Source organism: Mercenaria mercenaria, chromosome 3, assembly GCF_021730395.1.
Source record: "Mercenaria mercenaria strain notata chromosome 3, MADL_Memer_1, whole genome shotgun sequence".
NCBI classification, from domain to species: domain Eukaryota; kingdom Metazoa; phylum Mollusca; class Bivalvia; order Venerida; family Veneridae; genus Mercenaria; species Mercenaria mercenaria.
In genome coordinates this window covers 98,139,711-98,159,741 of record NC_069363.1, presented here as the reverse complement: position 1 = coordinate 98,159,741, position 20,031 = coordinate 98,139,711, and the positions used below count along the sequence as shown (strand labels likewise).

At 35.3% G+C, this 20,031-nt stretch overlaps 2 protein-coding genes across 2 annotated transcripts in view; both read right to left on the bottom strand.

Moving 5' to 3' along the window:
* LOC123523913 (uncharacterized) overlaps window positions 1–20,031 on the bottom strand; it is a 356,017-nt gene that overhangs the window by 192,722 nt on the left and 143,264 nt on the right. The window lies entirely within an intron of this gene.
* LOC123523747 (interferon-induced protein 44-like) lies at window positions 2,777–4,714 on the bottom strand. The gene is made up of 3 exons (XM_045301396.2): window positions 4,507–4,714; window positions 3,552–3,661; window positions 2,777–3,421 (listed from the first exon to the last, which is right to left on the bottom strand). Exons 1-3 carry the CDS (start codon window positions 4,529–4,531, stop codon window positions 3,239–3,241), a joined length of 318 nt encoding a protein of 105 aa, XP_045157331.2. The 5' UTR covers window positions 4,532–4,714; the 3' UTR covers window positions 2,777–3,238.

Here is a 20,031-nt window from a genome sequence, read left to right as displayed (position 1 = left end):
AAATATTTATATATCTTTATTTATTGATTTAGTCAATCTAAGACGGCATCTAGGGCGGCTGTGGATTCAAAATGGCGGTTAAAATGGCCGCCACAATTGCCTTTTTGGCGAATTGTATTAACAAACACGTATGTTAATCAAATTTGTTGATATTAGTATTGAAATATGTAATAATTGTTTAAACAGAATAACAATTTTAATCACTTGACTATTTAGGTGATCCAAAAATGGCTTCCAAGTTGGAAACAATGCTGAATATTGGTCTTATTTCTTTGGTCTGTTAGTATATATAAAGTAAATCATCAAGAACATTCTAAATACATGTTTTAAATTATATTTACTTATTTTACAAAGAATACGTTATACAATATGGCTGCTGTTATTAAGTAACATTAAATGTAAAATCAAACAGCATGTTTGTATTCATGAAGGTATGTTAAAATGCGCATTGAAATAAAAATGCCAAAATAATTATGTGAAGTTCTTTCTACTAAACTAACTAACGCACATTCTTTGTTCATTGTTGCATTGATCAGCATTGTCCTATTTTGATGAAACTTGGCACAATTGTTCACCATTATGAGACGGAGTGTCATACGCAAGAACCAGGTCCCTAGGTCTACGGTCAAGGTCACACTGAGAGATCAAAGGATACAAGAATGAAAACTTTGTCCGGAGCATTTGCATTAATTTCTTCTTCATGCATGGAGGGATTTTGATGTAACTTGGCACACTTTTCCGTCACCACGGGACGGAGTGTCATGCGTAAAAACCAGGTCCCTAGGTTTAAAGTCAAGGTCACATTTAAAGGCCAAAGGTCAGATGAAAGAATTACTTTGTCCGGAGCATTTCTTCTTCATGCATGGAGGGATTTTTATGTAACATGGCACAATTGTACACCATCATGAGATGAAGTGTCATGCACACGCCCCTTCTTTAGAATTACTTTCCTTTGTTGTTAATATAATCAACTTATATTATAACTTTTTCATTACTAGTCGAAGGGAAAAATTGAGACCACTTTTCTGTAGTACAACATGCATGTTATATCCAATTTAGAGGTGTATTTTGACCTATCACTACCTGGTAAGGATTCGTGTGTGGACTTACATTTTTTTTAAAGATTAACTTCACTTAGTTTTTACTATAAATAACTTATATTGTAACTTTTTTATAATTGACCATAAGGAAAAACCAAGACCACTTTTCTGTGGTACAACATAGATGTTACTTTCAAATTTTAGGTGTATTTTAAGGTATCTGTACCTGGCAAGGAGGTTTTTTGTGGACTTAGAAAAACAAAAGAATTACAGTAATTACTAAACAACCACAAAATTAAAATTCCATTTGCAAATACCCGTGCTAGTGTAAAGAAATTTGCTATGACGGGCTTATATTGTGACATTCTGGCACTCTTGTCTGATTTTGGCGGCCATCTTGGATGCCATCTTGAATTTCTCAAAATGCTCAATGATGCCAGCTGGGCATCATTCAGATTCTTCAATAACAGCATATTCCCTAATAGAATACCATTAAACATTTACCATACAATCCAATGCCAGGTCATTTTTAAGACTGGCAGGACTAGTCTATTTTATTACCATTCTTTGTATGCTTCAAACATGATGCATTTACCAGAAATAAATGGAATACATGAATTCTCTAAAAGGAATGTGCATTGAAGGCCATGCATGCTTAAGTCTAGCAAACTTTCTGTACTTTTTATCACAGTAAGTAAAAACTAATTAGTATGAATTGTTACTTATTGTGTAGGACAAGATTAGAGAAAAGGCAAAAAATACTATCAGTTTCAATAATTATCAATTTTACTTTACAATTTCCAGAAAGAAAACATCAAGATTCATTGAAGCTGCCTAAGATTAGCCAAAATCGAAAACTCAGAATATTTGTAAATACCTGCGGATTTTCAAATTGAAATCATTTGGCTCTTTTACAAAACATAATTTGCTTGCTTTAGTGATATTGAGACAACTTCAATATCAAACTGTGAATATTATACGTAACAATAGGTGAGTGAAGTGATTCTGTGCTTTTTATTTACCCAGACATGTCAACGGAAAGTATCTACAGATTAAAACAAGGAATCAATAAAACCGATGATGCTGTCCGATACATGTGCTTGTCCCAGTATGGGAAATAACGTATGAGAAACCAAAAGAAATGGAGATAATAAAAATAGTAAATTGAATAAATGGAGACAATTCAGAAACAGAGTAAGGTAGAGTTATGATTCTTTGACACTGCACTTTGTCTCAATGACCTCTATGATTATATGAAGTTTCAATTAAATGCAATAAATACTTTTTCAAGTTACACTCCGGCCAAGCCTTATTTTGTATAATAAAGGGAGATAATTAAAAAAAGACAGGTGAAGTAGAGTTATGATTCTTTGACTATGCACTTTGTGTCAATGGCCTCTATCATTTTGTGAAGTTTCAAAGAAATGCCGTTAATACTTTTCCAAGTAATGCTCCGGACAAGCTTTATTTTGTATGATAAAGGGAGATAATTCAAAAAAATAGGTAAGGTAGAGTTATGATTTTTTAACACTGCTCTTTGTCTCAATGGCCTCTACGATTATATAAAGTTTCAGTCAAATGGCATAAATATTTTTCATGTTAAACTCCCGACAAAGGTGTTGCGGACAGACGGACGGACAAAACGGCAACTATATGCTCGCCCTTCAGGGAGCATAAATATGAGCATAAAAGCGAAGTCAAACTATGACTAATTAATTCTCATATACAAATGCAAATAAATTTGTGTATACATTTATTTTCAAAATGATGCAACTAACAAACGTAAGGGTAACGGATAAAGGGGAGTAACTCTCTGTCACTACACATAATATAAACATATAACCGATTCTGTAAATGATTCCAAAATATTTTAGATAAGAAATCTTTCATCAAGGACATAGGTTCCATGTTTTTGACGTTCAAATGTCTTAAATAAGAATCCTCCACCAAATACGTACGTTCCATATTTTTGGACGTTATGTTCAAAATGTCGCAATTGAATTCCATATGCGTTTAAAGTATGAATCCAGTTATAATGATAAACACAGTAGATGGCAATGCACTGTTTTATTTCGAACCATTTAAAACGAATCGTTTCTAAATTATCCGTAAAATCTAAAATATTAAGACATTTTTTTCGATATTCCGAAGCTGTGCTTCATCTGTAAACTCTTTATTTTGGTGACCTATTGCTATGACTACGATGAATAACCCTGCACTATTTCATCTCGATGCATGAAAAGGAAGGCATCAGCGTTATTCAGTATACCCTTTAACGCAAGTAGAGTCAGAACGTCTATATTTGGATCTAGTTCACACTCTTTCTCGTAATTCTTCACTGGGAATATATTGTGCTGTGGCAAGCCTAACATCTCCGAAACCTGAAGATATTGAATCTAATTTTGACAGTCTACTTGTATATTTGCGGATACGCAGAGCTGGTCTGGATCCATACTGGTCGCAAATGCACAATGTTGGTGGTTTCTTATGGTGCGGTTCATTCATGTTTACCTTTCCAACAGTTCTGTCTATCAGCTTGCTCTTCAAAGCATTTGATGCATCAATTTTTGTCTGTTTACACACCTTGTCAATACAGGTCAATATGACTACCTGGGGAACATCTGTAAGGGTAATTTATTAAACTGCTTTATGGCTATATACCAATAAAAGAGAATGATCTTTGTTTCATATAAAATTCAGCTTCTTCAGATCAATTTTGATACATTTTCTAGACATTCACTACGTGGTAAACTTATTTTCCATGAAATATGCATACATTTGCTTTCGAGGAAACTAAAAGTGGGTGTTGAATAGAAAGCAGTGTTACGTAAGTAAACTGAACTCAAGGGTCCTCATATTGCCGCATTCCAGAAAGTGGATCGCAGAACAAACACCCTATTTTCGTTTCCAAGTATGAAATTCGAAAACATGCGAAAACATGCATTTTAAGAGTGTAATTCTATGTAAATAACGTTCCCGTTCCACGGGTGAAATAATATCCGTTTTGTCCCCGGTTTACGCGCAGTTGCGCTAAAAATAGAAAAAATAGGATCTACTTAGTAGGGACATTTTCAACAACACCATAGAAGCACATGTTTTATCGAATTACTGCTATATAACCTTAACGAATATATGGGAAACCTCTGTATTTAGAACATAACAATTAATTCAGTTGCATCTTTTTGGATTCAAAAAAATTATAAAAGTGATATCTTCTGGTGACTCGGCCATTTGTGGGTTTAACAAAACATTAACATCCTTTCAAATGCAACTGGCATGACACATTCTTATTTACATGTCTTTTTATTCTTTTCCTGAACTGATTAAGTTGGTATTTCTAATGCATTTCATAAATTCCTGACTAAGTAGTACGCCATTAGAAAATTAAAGTAGTCAATGACTCTGGTTTCTACTAGATGTATTTTCTAAAGTATCACACTCGATAACAGTTTTGTTTGATGCTTACCCATACTATTCATCACAGTCTGCATCTCTTTAATGTTCTGTATCGTATCCTTAATTGCGTCTGCAGCATCTACTGTGCTAGCGTCTACTACTATGGCAACACAGTGTATCTGGTCTTCTAATACTGGTCTTTTCTTGAAACCAGGTATATCCGGAGAAACTGAACCACTAGGATCCAACTGAAAATGTTCCAGTTATAGGCTACTGCGGTGTCGTATTTACAAGAGCATAGAAACAACTATGATAGTCAACTAGTAAGCAAAGCTGTCGGGGATTAAACTGTTCTTATTCTATTGGTTCGATACGTTGACATGCAGCAACTTAAAGAGTAATTCAATTTGGCGTATTATAAATTTTCATAATAAATCTGAACTCAGTTTCTAGCTACACGGTTGAAATGCAATGAAGTGTAGAAACTCATACCAATGAACCTGCAAATCTCGGAGTAAAACTTTCCTTTTCATTTTTCCCATACGTGTACATGCCATCATACAGTAGTACGTGTAATATATTTGTAATTATAGTTTACGGTTGATAAAAGAATGACCTTTAACGAGGTTTCAGTCAATAAGGGGACAGCCGACGGAAGATGATACGATACTTTAAATGGGAGCTCTATTTATTGTCTACATTATTTAATACATCTTCTTTATATCAAATATAACCATAAACTTATCCTGTATGTGGCCCTCCCGTAATTTTTTCATATTTTCTTTCTACATCAGGTGACTGGTTTAAGTCCCATTGCATCACACAAACAAAATCCAATATCTTTATTGCTGCTGCTAAAAATGACCGGATAGCGTCGGAACTAGATATGCTGACATTATTAAAGCAAGTTGCATTATATTTTCAATTAAAGAGACTGATAAGATACAGTATAGTTAATCATGTTCCGAAATCACAAACTCCAATGAAAGAATATACCATTCGACGAATGCTTATAGTATGCAATTATTTAATGACTTGTCGGTCAACAGTCAAATGTCTTATCTGACGTCTCAAGGACAAGGGTTAACAATTTTGACCACTGACCCAAAGTCTTTCAATAACTTATCATATGACATCAGAAACTAGTTATTATATCTCCCATAACACTGTTGTGGGATACATATTTATGTACTCCTGTTTTTTGGTCCGTGTGTCCGTCCGTCTGTCACAAAACTTATCCCTACTCAAAGTCGAATATTTCTCATCCAATTCTCACCAAACTTGAACAAAATGTGTTTGCCAATAAGTCCTAACCAAGTTCGATAACAAGCCAAAATCGTCCAATGCCTCTCGGAATTATAGTCAGTGAATCACTGAATCAAAACTTACTCCTGAAGTGTGCTTTCAAACTTACTCCTAAAGTGTGCTTTCAAAACTTACTCCTGAAGTGTGCTTTCAAAACTTACTCCTGAAGTGTACTTTTTTACTGAAATGTACTTTCAAAATTTACTCCTAAATGTACTTTCTTTTTTACTATTCAGATGATAAGGCAGTTGTGGCAGGCATGCGCTTTTGTCGTAAGCAGCTCTACTTTTGATTTATTATCCCCCGACGAAAGCCGGAGAGATATAGTTTTGGCGTTGTCCGTCCGTCCGTCCGTCCGTCCGGAGCCATATCTAGGAAGTGGTTATTATTGTTTTTCAAACCTTCCATAAATATTTATCAACATGAAAAGTTTCACCGTTTCCCCACCTCGCTACTTTCAAGTCAGAGGGATAGTTACGGACCGTCAAGTTTCAGTCAATCTGACCAAGTAACACCAGAGTTATGGCCCTTAGAAAATAACTAAAAAAAAATCTTGACGTTTGTTTTTATCTAGTCTGGCTACCAACTAGACAAATTTTTTTATAAAAGAAAATGTTATACATATTCTGACTTCATCAGTCTTAAGAAGAAAATGGACAAAATTATGCAAAATTTGAATAGCCTCAGAAGTTATCTCCTTTGAACAAAACATAGGGTCTAAACACAAACTAGTTTTTATCTCTCTTTAACAAATTTTAGAACATGACAGGCAACCATTGTGCATAACCACAAGAAAAAGTACTTTCTCAGATAGATTACCGTGCAAGCGTGATATTGTACTGATCTATGTACAGTGTCATGCTTCTTTATTGTAGTAATCTTTAAAACACCGTAAAATGATGCTAACCTGTTTCAGTAACGGTTTACAGAGCTCGAACTCTCTTCAGAGGTCGCAATATGTTTGCACCTTTAAACAGAAAATTCGCATAAGTATGTACAAACCATGGGAATTAACTCTAGAGGATAGAGCCATCAACGCCACTTGAGTATTTATGTCCCTCCGCTTGTAACATTATTCACAGGGGGTGGGGGTGGGGGCGGTTTGGTACTTGTAAAATTAGATAAAGAGACATGAAACATGACTGATTTGCTTCAGTCCCTCTGGTATACATGATATCAGACGAAGACTTGTGAGTGAAGCAAGCTACGAATATGCAGCCTCAAACGAAACGCCTCCTGATTAATAAGTATGCTAAGGGAGCAGAAATTGATTGTTCAGTGTTTGGATTATTTAATGCAATAATGATTTAAAAAGGATTTTGTTATGTATCTTGAGTCTTCAAAAGTAAAATCTTTAATGATTATAACTGATACGAAGCATGCAGAAAAAATGTTTCGCACATTTAGCATTTAACTGCATGAAAATAAGAAGACTGACAGTTTTTAAATGGGTTTGGGGGCGCCAGTTGCACCACCCACTAAATCAGCTAGTGGAAATAACTAAACCAACATCGTTCCCTTTTTTAAAAAAATGTACATATGAACTGATTGTTTTCTAAATTTAATTAAGTATAGATCCACAGTTAAGCAATTTTATAATTAATACATTCCATACATCAATGAAGCAATTGCAAATACATAAATAGCGACAGAAAACCAATTACTTCAAGACAACGCCCTACAGTGCCAGGCCTAATGAAAACAATAAGATTCAGACACAAATAGTCCAGTAGCTTTGTCTTCCCTTCTTTCATAAAACGATTTAACAATCGTTTCAAAGTTTGTGATAAGATCCTCGTTTGAGTAAAATCGGACCTAGAAGGACAAACTATTTAATTTAAAAAGCGATAAGAACGAAAGCAATTTAATTAACATTGAAAGCTATCAAATTTCCATGAATACACTTGCATGTGTTATCAAATTGATATTCAAAAAGTCCCTCATGCAAAATATACCACTTTACAAATTTTAGGCATGTTTAGGATTGGTGTCACTAGATATTTGGACTACACTCGAGTGGGGTATTTCCGGGAGTGTATTCTAAATAAGAGTAACATTTTTTTTGCTATATATTATCTGGGAAATACTGTGAAAAAAGGTTTTTATTCATCGTCATGTCCAAGCTCTTTAATAGGGATTGGGTTGGGTGGGGAGTCAGAATTCCATATGTATATTACAGATCTAGTGTAAGATATTTTTTCGTAAAAATGGTTTTCTTTTTACATTCAAATCTCTGCTAACGACTATCTTTAAATAAAGACCACCGCTACAACACCTGTATATAAAGGCCACTATTCAATAAATTGTGTACATTTACCTATGCTGAGAGACCACCTGTCAACAAGGAGCACTGTCTTCGTTTTCCTAAGTATGGTCTTTAAAGACAGGTTCGATTGTAATTAAATGAAAGGAAACGATTTAAAAACATGCACGTGGTGCAAAGACAAGATTTTATTAGTATTTGTATCCGATGTATGTTTACTAAATATTTTTCAGTCGCTTAAACTGTTTATAAATATTTTTTGCTATAAACAGTTTAAGCGAATGAATAGCATACTACCATTGTGCACTTGTATTCATTCGTCAGTTCACCAGCATACGTGTACACTTCAGTTATAGTCTCTTAGTATTACTCTCGTAAAGTGTATCAGATTTGAACACTGGTTGTGCGGTAGGTGTATTTTAAAGTTATCTCTCCACCACACGCGCTTAAAGGTGCCAAATAAAGACAAATAAAAATTGATAAATCTAAAAAAAGACTACACATTTTGAAATATACTACTAAACGTTACGATAACCATACAATATTCCCTTGGATTCAAAAGATGTGCAGCGAAACGAATGACTTTTTGGTACTTCGTTAATATCGATAGGAACCCTAGAACTTGTTGCTTTGGGTGATGATTTTTATCATCTTTTTAAGTGTAATCATTTTACAGTTGAAAGAAAGAAATATTTAAAGGGGAACTATTATAACAAGAAATATCATTAAAAATGATGATCGGCGAATTGTAATAAGGAAAGAAGTTTATGAACTTTTCATCTAACATTCATCTTTCATCTAACATTTTTTCAAATTGCAAAACTACACTTTAACAATTTAAATGGTTCTCTTTTAATTTTTCGCAAAGGTTTCGTAGGGTTGCAATTTTGTTTCGTTTATCCTTAGACGAATAATTACAGCAGTAGTTTGATGAAGATTCATGAAGCGGTTCATGAGAAGAGGTCATTAAACGTGTTTATATTTTTAGCTAAATTGGTCCCTATCCCCATTTGTAACTACATAGCAGGAGACCTTACGATATTGCTACACATCGAGTTTGATAAAAATCCATTACATTTTAGTGGTTAATGCGAAGAAAGGCATATCTACTTTTAGATATAGTGGTCCCTAATAGGGCCCAAGTTCCTATATAAAAAATTTTGAAAGAGGACCTTATAATGATGCTCCAGACCAAGTATGACAAAGATCCACCAAGCTGTTCATGAGACGCTGTATAAAGGCATTTCTAGTTTTAGCTCTTGCAGCCCCTAAAAGGGGTTAAATGTCCCAGCTGAACAAAGTTGGCTGCGGACCTAATAAAGATGCTACAAATCAAGTTTGATTAGAATACATGAGAAAAAAAATCAATTAAAGGATTTTTTTATTTATTATTTTTATTTATTTCTAAAATAGATCAACTGATCCCGCTTTAACAAATGCATATTCGCTATTCATGAATCTTTGGACAATAACGTCACACCTATAAAAATGTGAAGGTCAAGCAAAACATACAATTGTAATTATTTCAATATTTCTGTTGCATAAGCAAAGTTTGACCGTAGTCATATCACATAGATAAACTTATGCAGCGTACCTTCATTTCAGAGTAATGAGATTCAATCATTATATAGCATATATGTAATAAAACAGATTTCAACTGAGTTCAATATTTGCATACCATACTAAAGAAAAATATTCATATATGATAAATCAGTTAAATAATTTATAACAAATATATCAAAGCAAACAAATACTCATTTTAATATGCAATCTGAATAAGTCACAAAAGCAAGAAAACTTTTCATATACAGACGACAATTGTAACAAGGAAAATGTTTTAAAAAGCACTTCTCTACATAAAAGACTCTTATCACACCCTTATTCATGTGATACGCAGACCGTATTCAGCTCTTTCTTTAATTTGATATATGTTGGTATTTGAACAGGTTTTTATCATATTTATTAAACTTACTTATCATTTTGAGATATATCAATATTCTTGCTAAATATACTAAGCCAAAGTTAGCTTCAAAACTGTGAACAGCGTCGTTTAGGATAAACGCTTTGTCTACATTTCACTCAGCGTAGCACAATCAACAGAGTGAAAGAAATTGACACTCTCGTCCAATCAGGCAGAGTGTTGCATAAATCTTCCGTTTTGATAAATTATCTATAATGCGTTATCAAGTACTTTGATTTGCAAACTGAAGTCACTTGGCATAGGTAACGAAAACGAATTTAGACGGCGTCGCCGAAAAATCCAAATGCTGTCAAATTTTCACAGCTAATGAACAGTATCGACAAAGTAGTAATAGACATTTACGAATTAAGTCTACGTGGACTGTGAACACCTAAGACGATCGATATTTCAAGGGGACTGTCTCAACATGATAATTTTAATTTATTTGTGGTAGGAAAACATTCCAATAATGATGGTATGGTCTGGCTTATTATGTTACCGCACAGGATAAGATTTGGATTTGTCTGTCCGTCTGTCTGTTCACCAGAGAGGTGTTTTGTTATGCATATCGCAAAAAGTATTTGATCTAGCGTCATAACACTTTCCCGAAAGGTTCTTCAATATTATAAGTTGCGCATCTGCGACAAAGTTGAAAAGATGAGCTTATCTGTTCGCAATGTATCCGTATTCCATCGTCGTCGTCGTCCGAAATGAAAATAAATCTTAACTGGGTTAGCTGGGATCAAACTGTAGGTCAGCAGGTAAAACATTGTGAAAACTGTAGAAAACGTAATAGCTTGCGTCTCCATTCCTTTGTTGTTATTATACGCCCAAAGGAACGTGTTTTGGTGTCCGTCTGACCGTCTGTTTGTCTGTATGTCCGTCTTAGGGGTCAAAGGTCATATAACTTTGTTTCGAGTGCGATGTGTAACTCTTAAACTGCTTGAAGGATTTAAAAAAATCTTAGCACAAATGTTCACCACATTGAGACGACGTGCAGAGCACATAGCTTGCTTCAAGGTAAAGGTCACACTTAGAGGTTAAAGGTCACATGACTTTGTTTTGTGTTTATGTTGCTTTGTATTGCGGTGCTCTTGTTTTTATTTGGCAGATTCTTTTTTTTTTTTTGTTCACTTACAATATTTTTTATTGAATTACTTCCCTTTTATGTTACTAGAAATAGGTTATTTTGTAGCTTTTTTATTATTAGCCGTAGGTAAAAACCGAGACTACATTTCTTTGGTACAACATGGATGGTACCTGTAAAGTTAAGGTGTATTTTGACTAATCTGTACCTGTTAATAATTTTAGTGGACTAAGAGTTTTTCGGGGATTTTCTTCCCTTTGTTGTCATTTTCCTTAGGACTTCAACAGTAAAGTTCTTTAAATTTTGCTCTCATCCTCTGATATTTGACTTTATCAAAACCTTTGGGGGCCTACGTGGCCGAGTGGTTAAGGTTGCTGACTTTAAATCACTTGCCCCTCATCGATGTGGGTTCGAGCCTCACTCGGGGCGTTGAATTCTTCATGTGAGGAAGCCATCCAGCTGGGCCCGCTCGTGATCAAAGAATGCACGGAGGGGCACCTGGGGTCTTCCTCTACCATTAAAGCTGGAAAGTCGGCATATGACCTATCATGTGTCGGTGCGACGTTAAATCAAAAAAAAAATATCAAAAACTTTTACCAAAAATTCTAAGTTAAAAAGGGACATAACTCTGTCAAAATTCAAATCACAGTTATAAGGATTGTTTTTCCTGGTGTAGACTTCGATAGTAAACAACTATTTTAAGTTTAAAGTCAATAGCTTTGATAGTAACAGAGACATTTGACTTTATCAAAAACTTTAACCAAAAATTCTAATTTAAAAGGGGGCATTATTCTGTCAAAATTCAAATCAGAGTTATAGGGATTATTTCTCCCGGTGTAGACTTTGATAGTAAATAAGTATTTTAAGTTTTAAGTCAATAGCTTTGACAGTAACAGAGATAGTTGACTTTATCAAAAAATTTAACAAACGAAAAGTCGAGCTAAAAACAGGCACATCCAAATTTTATATCACCTACAGCATAGTGGGGACCGTCTCACCATAATTTGATTATATTATGCGCGGTAGGAAAAAGAGTTTATAACGGCAATAGGGTTTGGGTAATTATATCATCACTATGCGGTAGGTGATATATATTTGGATGTGCCTGTTCTTAGCTCGACTTTTCAAAGAAAAAGTAGAGCTACATGTACTGCACTCGCTCCGGCGTCGGCGTCGCCGTTGGTTAAAGTTTTTGATAAAGTCAAATATCTCTGTTATTATCAAAGCTATTGACTTGACGTGTATAATAGTTATTTACTATCAAAGTCTGCACCAGGAGAAATAATCTCCATAATTTTTATTTGAATTTTGAAAGAATTATGCCCTCTTTTAACTTAAAATTTTTGGTTAAAGTTTTTGATAAAAGTCAAATATCTCTGTTACTATCAAAGCTATTAACTTAAAAGTTGAAATAATTATTTACTATCGAAGTCTACACCAGGAAAAACAATCCCCATAATTGTGATTTGAATTTTTACAGAATTATGTCCCTTTTTAATTAAGAAATTTTGATATTGTCAAATATCTCTGTTACTATCAAAGCTGTTGACTTGAAACTTGAAATACTCATGTGACCGTTGACCCCCTAAGCGTGACCTTGAAGCGAGTCATGTGCTTTGCACGCCGTCTCAGTGTGGTAAACATCTGAGCCAAGTTTCTTTAAAATCCTTTAAGCAGTTCAAGAGTTACATGTCGCACTCGAAACACAGTTATATGGCCTTTGAAGTGTGGCATTGACCTTGTAGCAAGCCATCCAAAACATGCAATCTGCACGTCGTATCGATGTGGTGGACATTTGTGCAATGTTTCTTTAGAATCCTTCAAACAGGTCAAAAGTTACAGAGCGGACACGAAACAAAGTGAGATGATTTTGACCTTGACCTTAAAGCGAGCCACTTGATACAGGCGCTCTGCACGTCGACTTTATGTGGAAAACATTTGTATCAAGTTTGTTTAAAATCCTTCAAAGGGTTCTTGAGTTACAGAGCGGAGTCGGTACGAACGGACAGACGGACACACAGAGAGACAGACGGCCAGATGAACACCTGTGTCATCCCAAAATACGTCCCTTTGGGCGTATAATAATAACAGAGGACTGGAGACGCAAGATATTACCTTTACTACAGTTTTCACAATGTTTTACCTGCTGACCTGCATTTTGATCCCATCTGACCCAGTTTAGATTTTTTCATGTCGGACGACGACGACCATGGAATACGGATACATTGCGACCAAACTAGCTCATCTTTTCAACTTTGTCGCAGATGCGCAAGTTATAATATTGAAGAACATTTTAGGAAAGTGTTATGACGCTAGATGAAATACTGTTTTTGCGATATGTATAACAAAACATTTCTCTGGCGAACAGACGGACGGAAAGACAAATCCAAATCTTATCCTGTGCGGTGGCATAATTAGCCAGACCTTACCGTCAATATGCTGTTTTCTCGTGGATTCGAATAACAGTTATAGCGGTGCATGCGCAGTTCTACGGATTGTGTCTGTCATATAAATATCAATTTCTAGCAAATGTTTCACACTATTAAACATTAGAACAACCAAAAATCATGAAAACGTCATGTTTATCGATTTATTTACCTTTTTATTTTTGTGACCTTCAATCTATGTCAGCCTTAAGCTTTCTCATCGATTCGAGCCCTCTGATTGGCTGTTCTATAATTAGGCTAAATTTAGCATGGTTTTCTTGGAACTACAGTACTGTTTCTGATATGTGTGTGTGGATGTTGTGGACGAAATTTTTAGCAAAAAGAAAACTGTTATGTAGGTACAGTATAGTGATGAAAACAAACAAATAAGCAAGTTATGCAAGGTGAAGTATTGAACAAGTATAGAACGAACAATCTTAAAGAGAATATTTAACAGCAAATCAAACACAAATTGAAATCTAAAAACAAATTCAATTTTAGCCATCTAACTGGTGTAGTTTTATGCTTCACAACATGGACATAAAAACGAGGTATGTCGTCTCACAACCCTCATAGATGAGCAGAAAGCTAGATGAACAAGTGGGTACATCTGTCACAGTAAGCCCAGTTGATAAGTTTGATTCCAGGATGATCAGCCAGATTTGGAGGTGACCATTTGCATATACAGCAAAGCTCTTCCTCTGGTATCTCTTCTTCAAACACTGTATCTGACACTTCCTTGTCTATCTCTGTTACTGGCTTCGATATGTGTGTTCCACTTGTAGATGGCTTGGGACTTCCAAATTTCAGTGATTTTTTACTTGTTTTTTATTTTGTCTATGACTTTTGCAGGATGGACTTTGATTTTCTTTATCTTGATGGTCAAATTCTTTTACTTGTTTTCTTCATATTCTTCCAACTCTGTCAGATAACTGTCCTCGGTTATGGCTCTGCCACTAGGTTTTGGTTTGGTTTGTTTCTTCTGGACTTCAGATGAACACTTACAAGTAGGACATAGCTTTTCCATGGTAATTACATCTTGTGAGAGAGGGTAAATTCAAGTTTTTCTGAAGCCAGCTTGAATATTTAGTTGAGTCATTGACTTTAGATATGCTTTTCATGCAAGTCTGGCCATATCAAATCTGGTTATGGTCTTACCAACGTTCTCCTGCATGAATGATGCGCATCCCGTGTAATAAAATGACTTGAAGGGCCCCAAAAGCGAGACGTCTAATGGTTGGAGTATATGTGATGTATGTGCCGGAAAAACGAAGAGTATGATGTTCTGTGACCTTCCCTGTTTGATTAAAGATGGTGAAATGTGTGATTAATGACCATCAAAGATAATCAGTATTGGCTGTGAGGTGTCTGCTCCAGGCCTGCTCTTGCGTACGGTAGAAAGTGTTCTGCGAGATATTTCTTAAAATTGTCCCCATTTGACCAGCCAGACTCTGACATTTCTCCCCTTGCTCCGGATGATGTACCCTCCATTAAGTCTGGATTAAATCGTTTTTCCTTGAAAACAAAGAAAGCTGGGACATAGTTTCCAATAGCATTCACACAACCAATTAGTGTAGTTGTCGTTGTGCGTGGAGATGTTATTGCCTGAGGTTTGCTGTTAAGTTTTGCTATGATGTTAGGTGGTCTATGGTCAGGCTGTAATCCTATTTCATCCAGGTTATAAATATTCTGTGGCTTATCTGGGAGATCGTATCTTTTTAAAGTGTCCTGAAGATTACGAAAGTAGGATGACACTGCTTCTGGTGTTGAACATTTTACCCTGTAGCTGTCCAAACTTCTTTGGGACAATGAAACCAACCTTTTCTGCCATCTATTCATGAAACCATACAACCAGTTATTGCTCATTGCTTTGTTCGTTTTCTTCTTTCCCATTTCATATGCTAACTCTCCTGCTATCTGGTGTAACTTTGTGTTTGTGTAACCATATCCCAGCTGTCCCATAACTTCTACATGTTCCACTAAAACCTCCTCTACTTCTCTGCAAAGAGTAGTTTCTCCCCCGATACAGAAATCTTTTGCATCAATCCGACCCTTAACACGATCCCTTAGGGTATTTTCAGGAACACCAAACTGTCTAGCAGCTCTCTTTACTTGCACAGTCTTCTCTTTCACAGCTTCAAAAGCCTTTAGCAGTGATGCAGGGGAACATCTTCGATAGTGTCCCTCACCTTTAGCTGGTTTCACCTGGGTTAATACAAAAATGGCGTGAAAAGCATGGGGTCAATACTATTTTTTGCAACCATTTTAATTGGATTTTAATTGGACATGCTAAAAACTGCATTGGAAATGAATTTCTGGACATACACTTTACCAATAATGCTTTTAGTGACTCGGATCGAAGGGTGACAACTTCCGTACTACTGAGCATCCAGACAGCAGAACACTTTTGGTAATTTTGGTAAAACAACCCATTTTTTTATGAGTAATTTGCTACAATTTTGGGGGAAAAAAGATATTAAATTTTGCCAAGATTCTATTTTACCTGTTTTTTTTCGCATGGTTGTTGCTCATGTGGTATAAAAATATCCGGTGTTAAAATTATATATATTTTAGACAAGAACAGTAGTCGCACGAGCGCAAATTTGGCAGCGATTATTACGTCACGAATCGATGAGAAGGCTCGATTCGATGAGAAAAGGGCATATAGGTGTCACGGGGCTACTTGTTTATTGCGGGTTCTTGTACATATGAGATGGGCGCTGTAAATATATATAATAATATATTTGGACAATGTATATTTATTGTTCATACAACAACAATAATGGCTGATGACATAACAAAGGGTTCATGGGAAGGGCCAAGGGAGATGATAAGTATAACTCTGGATTAGTGCAAGTGATACGACCTACGATAGTAATGTTAGGGCTTACGAATTGACTTATGACTATTACTGACTGCTAACTACGTGACAACAAATAGATTCTAATACAATACGTTCCTGAAAGTATAAAATAGGTACATAATGGCATTTGAGACATGTTTCATATAAATAATATTATTTGCGTCCTATGACATCGGAATGTTTTCCTACCAAACATAAATTAAAATTACCATGTTGAGACGGTCCCCTTGAAAAATCGATGGTCGTAGGTGTTCACAGTCCACTTAGACTTAATTCGCAAATGTCTATTAGTAAAACTCTCAATCTTTTGTAAACATGTTATGTAAGTTTACAAATAACTACTTTCAGTTCTCTCATTCTCCGTTTATATTACACATATGAATACACACATATATAAAGGGGAAAGTTTGTTTGTTTCGGTGTGTGAGTGGGATATCTCTTGCGTACGAGCACCGGGTGCGGTATTTTCACAAGTGGCTTAACTACGAGTGGGGATGCGGGATGTTGTGGTTGTGGATGGGGATATTTGGGTCTCACATGTGGAGCAGGCAGACTTTCTTTCCTTTTATTGCATGTTTTGACTAATTATCTGTTTCAGTTAAAATTTCTTCGTCCTTTAGTATTTCGTTTTCATTGCTAAAACTTCAGGTTATACATCATTTTATTTTCCATACATTATGCAATAGCTAACACTATTTCTTGCTGTAAAACTCAATCATCATGCCATCATTGCTGTTCTTTTTTCCATCATCATTATTTTGTTACAGTTTACCATTTTATGTTGTTGTTGTTAGATGCCCTTAAAGGGCTATGACTTAATAAACTTGAAACTTTGCAGACAACGAAGATAAATAACTATATACGGGCGTTATCGTCTCGGGGATTTTCATCCCGGCGCTTCTCACCGTGGATAAATCCACTACTAACCGAGGTGACGTTACCGCACGATCGCGTGTATTTTCAGTTCATAAACACCAATCTAAGAGGTATTTCCTTCCCTCAGTCAGAAAAAAAAATGATGAATTACTTTAACTTCAGCAGGTAAATTAAAATACTTAAAAATGAATTTAAGAAGTTTATGACCGTACTGTTCTGTTTAAAATACGCCAATGTAAATATTTTTTTATGTTAGCTTATTATTTCTTAGGAGTTTTTTTCTTTGCTTGATTTATTTAAAGTCATCATTCATATACATTTGAAGTGTTTTAACAAATAAGTACCCGAAAACGTTATCACCTGTTTATTTGTTTAACTAAATGAAAAGTCCGCAAATTTGTTTCATCGTTGGTTTTTTTTTTCTTTTTTTTTTCTTTTTTTTTTCTTTTTTCTTCTTTTTTTTTGTTGTTTTTATTCATCTTTCTTAATGCATAACTTCACACTGGTTGCATGTTTATAAAACATTTTTTTCATAATAAAATTAGTTTTGGGCTCTGCATTTACGGTTTTGTCGTCCTCGTGGTCGGTACCATCATCATTATCATCATCATCATCGCCATCTAACAAATTCAGATCGCCATCTAGGATATTCAAGTTAAAGAGCGACAACCATTGACAGGCTCAAAGTAACCTTTGACCTAGTGACGCCCAAAATGTTACATTTCCAAGGAACATTAAATTATTTGATGAAGTTTGACAACTTTAGCTCCAAACGTTCTAAAGTTATTAAGCAGAAACCATTTTCAGGTTTGAGGTCGCTGTGACTTTGTCCTTTGACCAAGAACAAGACAGATAGATAGACAATGAGTTAATCAACATACCCCTCTTCCTCAGAAAGATGTAATACCATGCGCATGATAATATCTTGTTGGGTTATACCCCAGGTGTTCCTCTGGGTGATATTTCATCACAGGCGGGCTCTATGATAGAACCATCAACATTCCGACAGCCAGCTTGAAGGCTTCCTTACATGCAGAATTCTGCACGAGGAGCAAGTGATTCGAAGTCTGTGAATTTAACCACTCTGTCAAAGAGGCCTCTGTGTTCACAAAAAAAGCTAGGTCGCGCATACTAGGTTGTTTGTTGCGCGACATTTTAACATGTTAATCAATAAAAATGAACAATAAAAATCACTCTTTTTAGCATTTGATAAATATTGTTGATATTTGTTTTTGAGAAATATAACTCAACCAAGCAAAATAAAAGAAGTTTCTTCCAGAGAGTAATATGTACAATTCATATAAACTCTCTGTAAAACGCATATAAAGCCCTCTCCAGCGATGGTCTGTGGGAGGTAACTAGCTTTTTCCATGTACTAATAACCTTCACTGTTAACATTCTATCAGGCAACTGGCAAAACTCCTATGCAGTTTAGAGGTAAAGTGACAAAACAAAACAATTCTAGGTCAAGCCATTTCCAATTTTTATTTAGAATTTCAGTTTATGGAAATGGCTGTGGGCCTTAGACAAAAAATATCAAACATTAACACACATAAATGAAATTTTATCCGAATGAAGATTGCTCAGCTGGGAAAAGATGGAGAAGTGACTTGGTGCATTTGGGAACATTCTTGCATAAAAACTACTTTTTTCACTGAATCCGCCCATGTATTAACGGGAGAAAAATCGTGTGCAAACAAGGCAATTCACGTGCTGTTAATACCCGATTTTTATTTTTGAAATGCTTTCCCAGGGACGTATATGTAATTCTGCGCAGATTGACATCTGGTATCTGCGTCTTTTTCTTCCACAAAAACCTCTTCTTGAAGCATTAAAGATGCAATCTAAACCATAGAATGTTTTACTGTATCAGTAACTAACGCCAAATGCGCTGCTCCCAATATTGTTCGTACTCGTTTCTTCCCTTGTTTACTCCCCTTTTAGAACTCTGCGTCAATTCAGATTTTGTAGACAACCGTGAATATTAAAGAATCGCGTGTTTACCTGTGCGATTCTTTGTTTTTAGGTATCATATTTATGATTTTGGTAAGTATCAGTCAATATGATTTTATCTAATTTCTCAAAGAATTTATATAAACAGCTTGGAAACTTGACAGTACGTTCGTACTCATCCGTACTTCAACTTCGTGTCCGTACTCCATATAATTCGAATGTAAAGTTAATATTCTTGAAATTGTGATCGAGTCCACCAAATTGTGAAATAATATGAACAGTTATTGGTAATTTTATGTTTGTAATAATGATAGATAAAAAAATCGCTTAAAAACCTTCAGGATGTGCTTTTGATAGTATTGTTTATTTCCGGGCCCTGGATATGGATATTTAAAACATGTTTACCGTTTCCAAGAACAACTGGAATGGTAAATAAAAATGTACCGGAATCGTCAAGTCATCACATATAAAAACAATACATAAATCGTCGTGAAATATATTTTTATGCAAGAATAGGTCTCGGTCACAAACAATCCTTCGGGCTTCTGCAGACGTTTATACACAAAAAAACGTGTATTATCCCTACAATCAATTAAATCAAGCAGGCCGTCTTTATGTAAGTCTATCTTAGAGTTGCACCTGGAAGGTGCAAATTTTGACCCTATAAAGAAATTATTTGAAATGATCTTGGACAGGTCCACAATATGATATCACATACTTGTAGTAAGAAACTGCTTTTGAAAAGTACGTATCTCAGCACTGCTTAGTCAACTGAATGTGGCATGTTTCATTTCAATCTGAAGCATAACAAGCTGTGACCTTGACCTTCATCCGATAAGTCCCAGACAATATGCACAGCTCT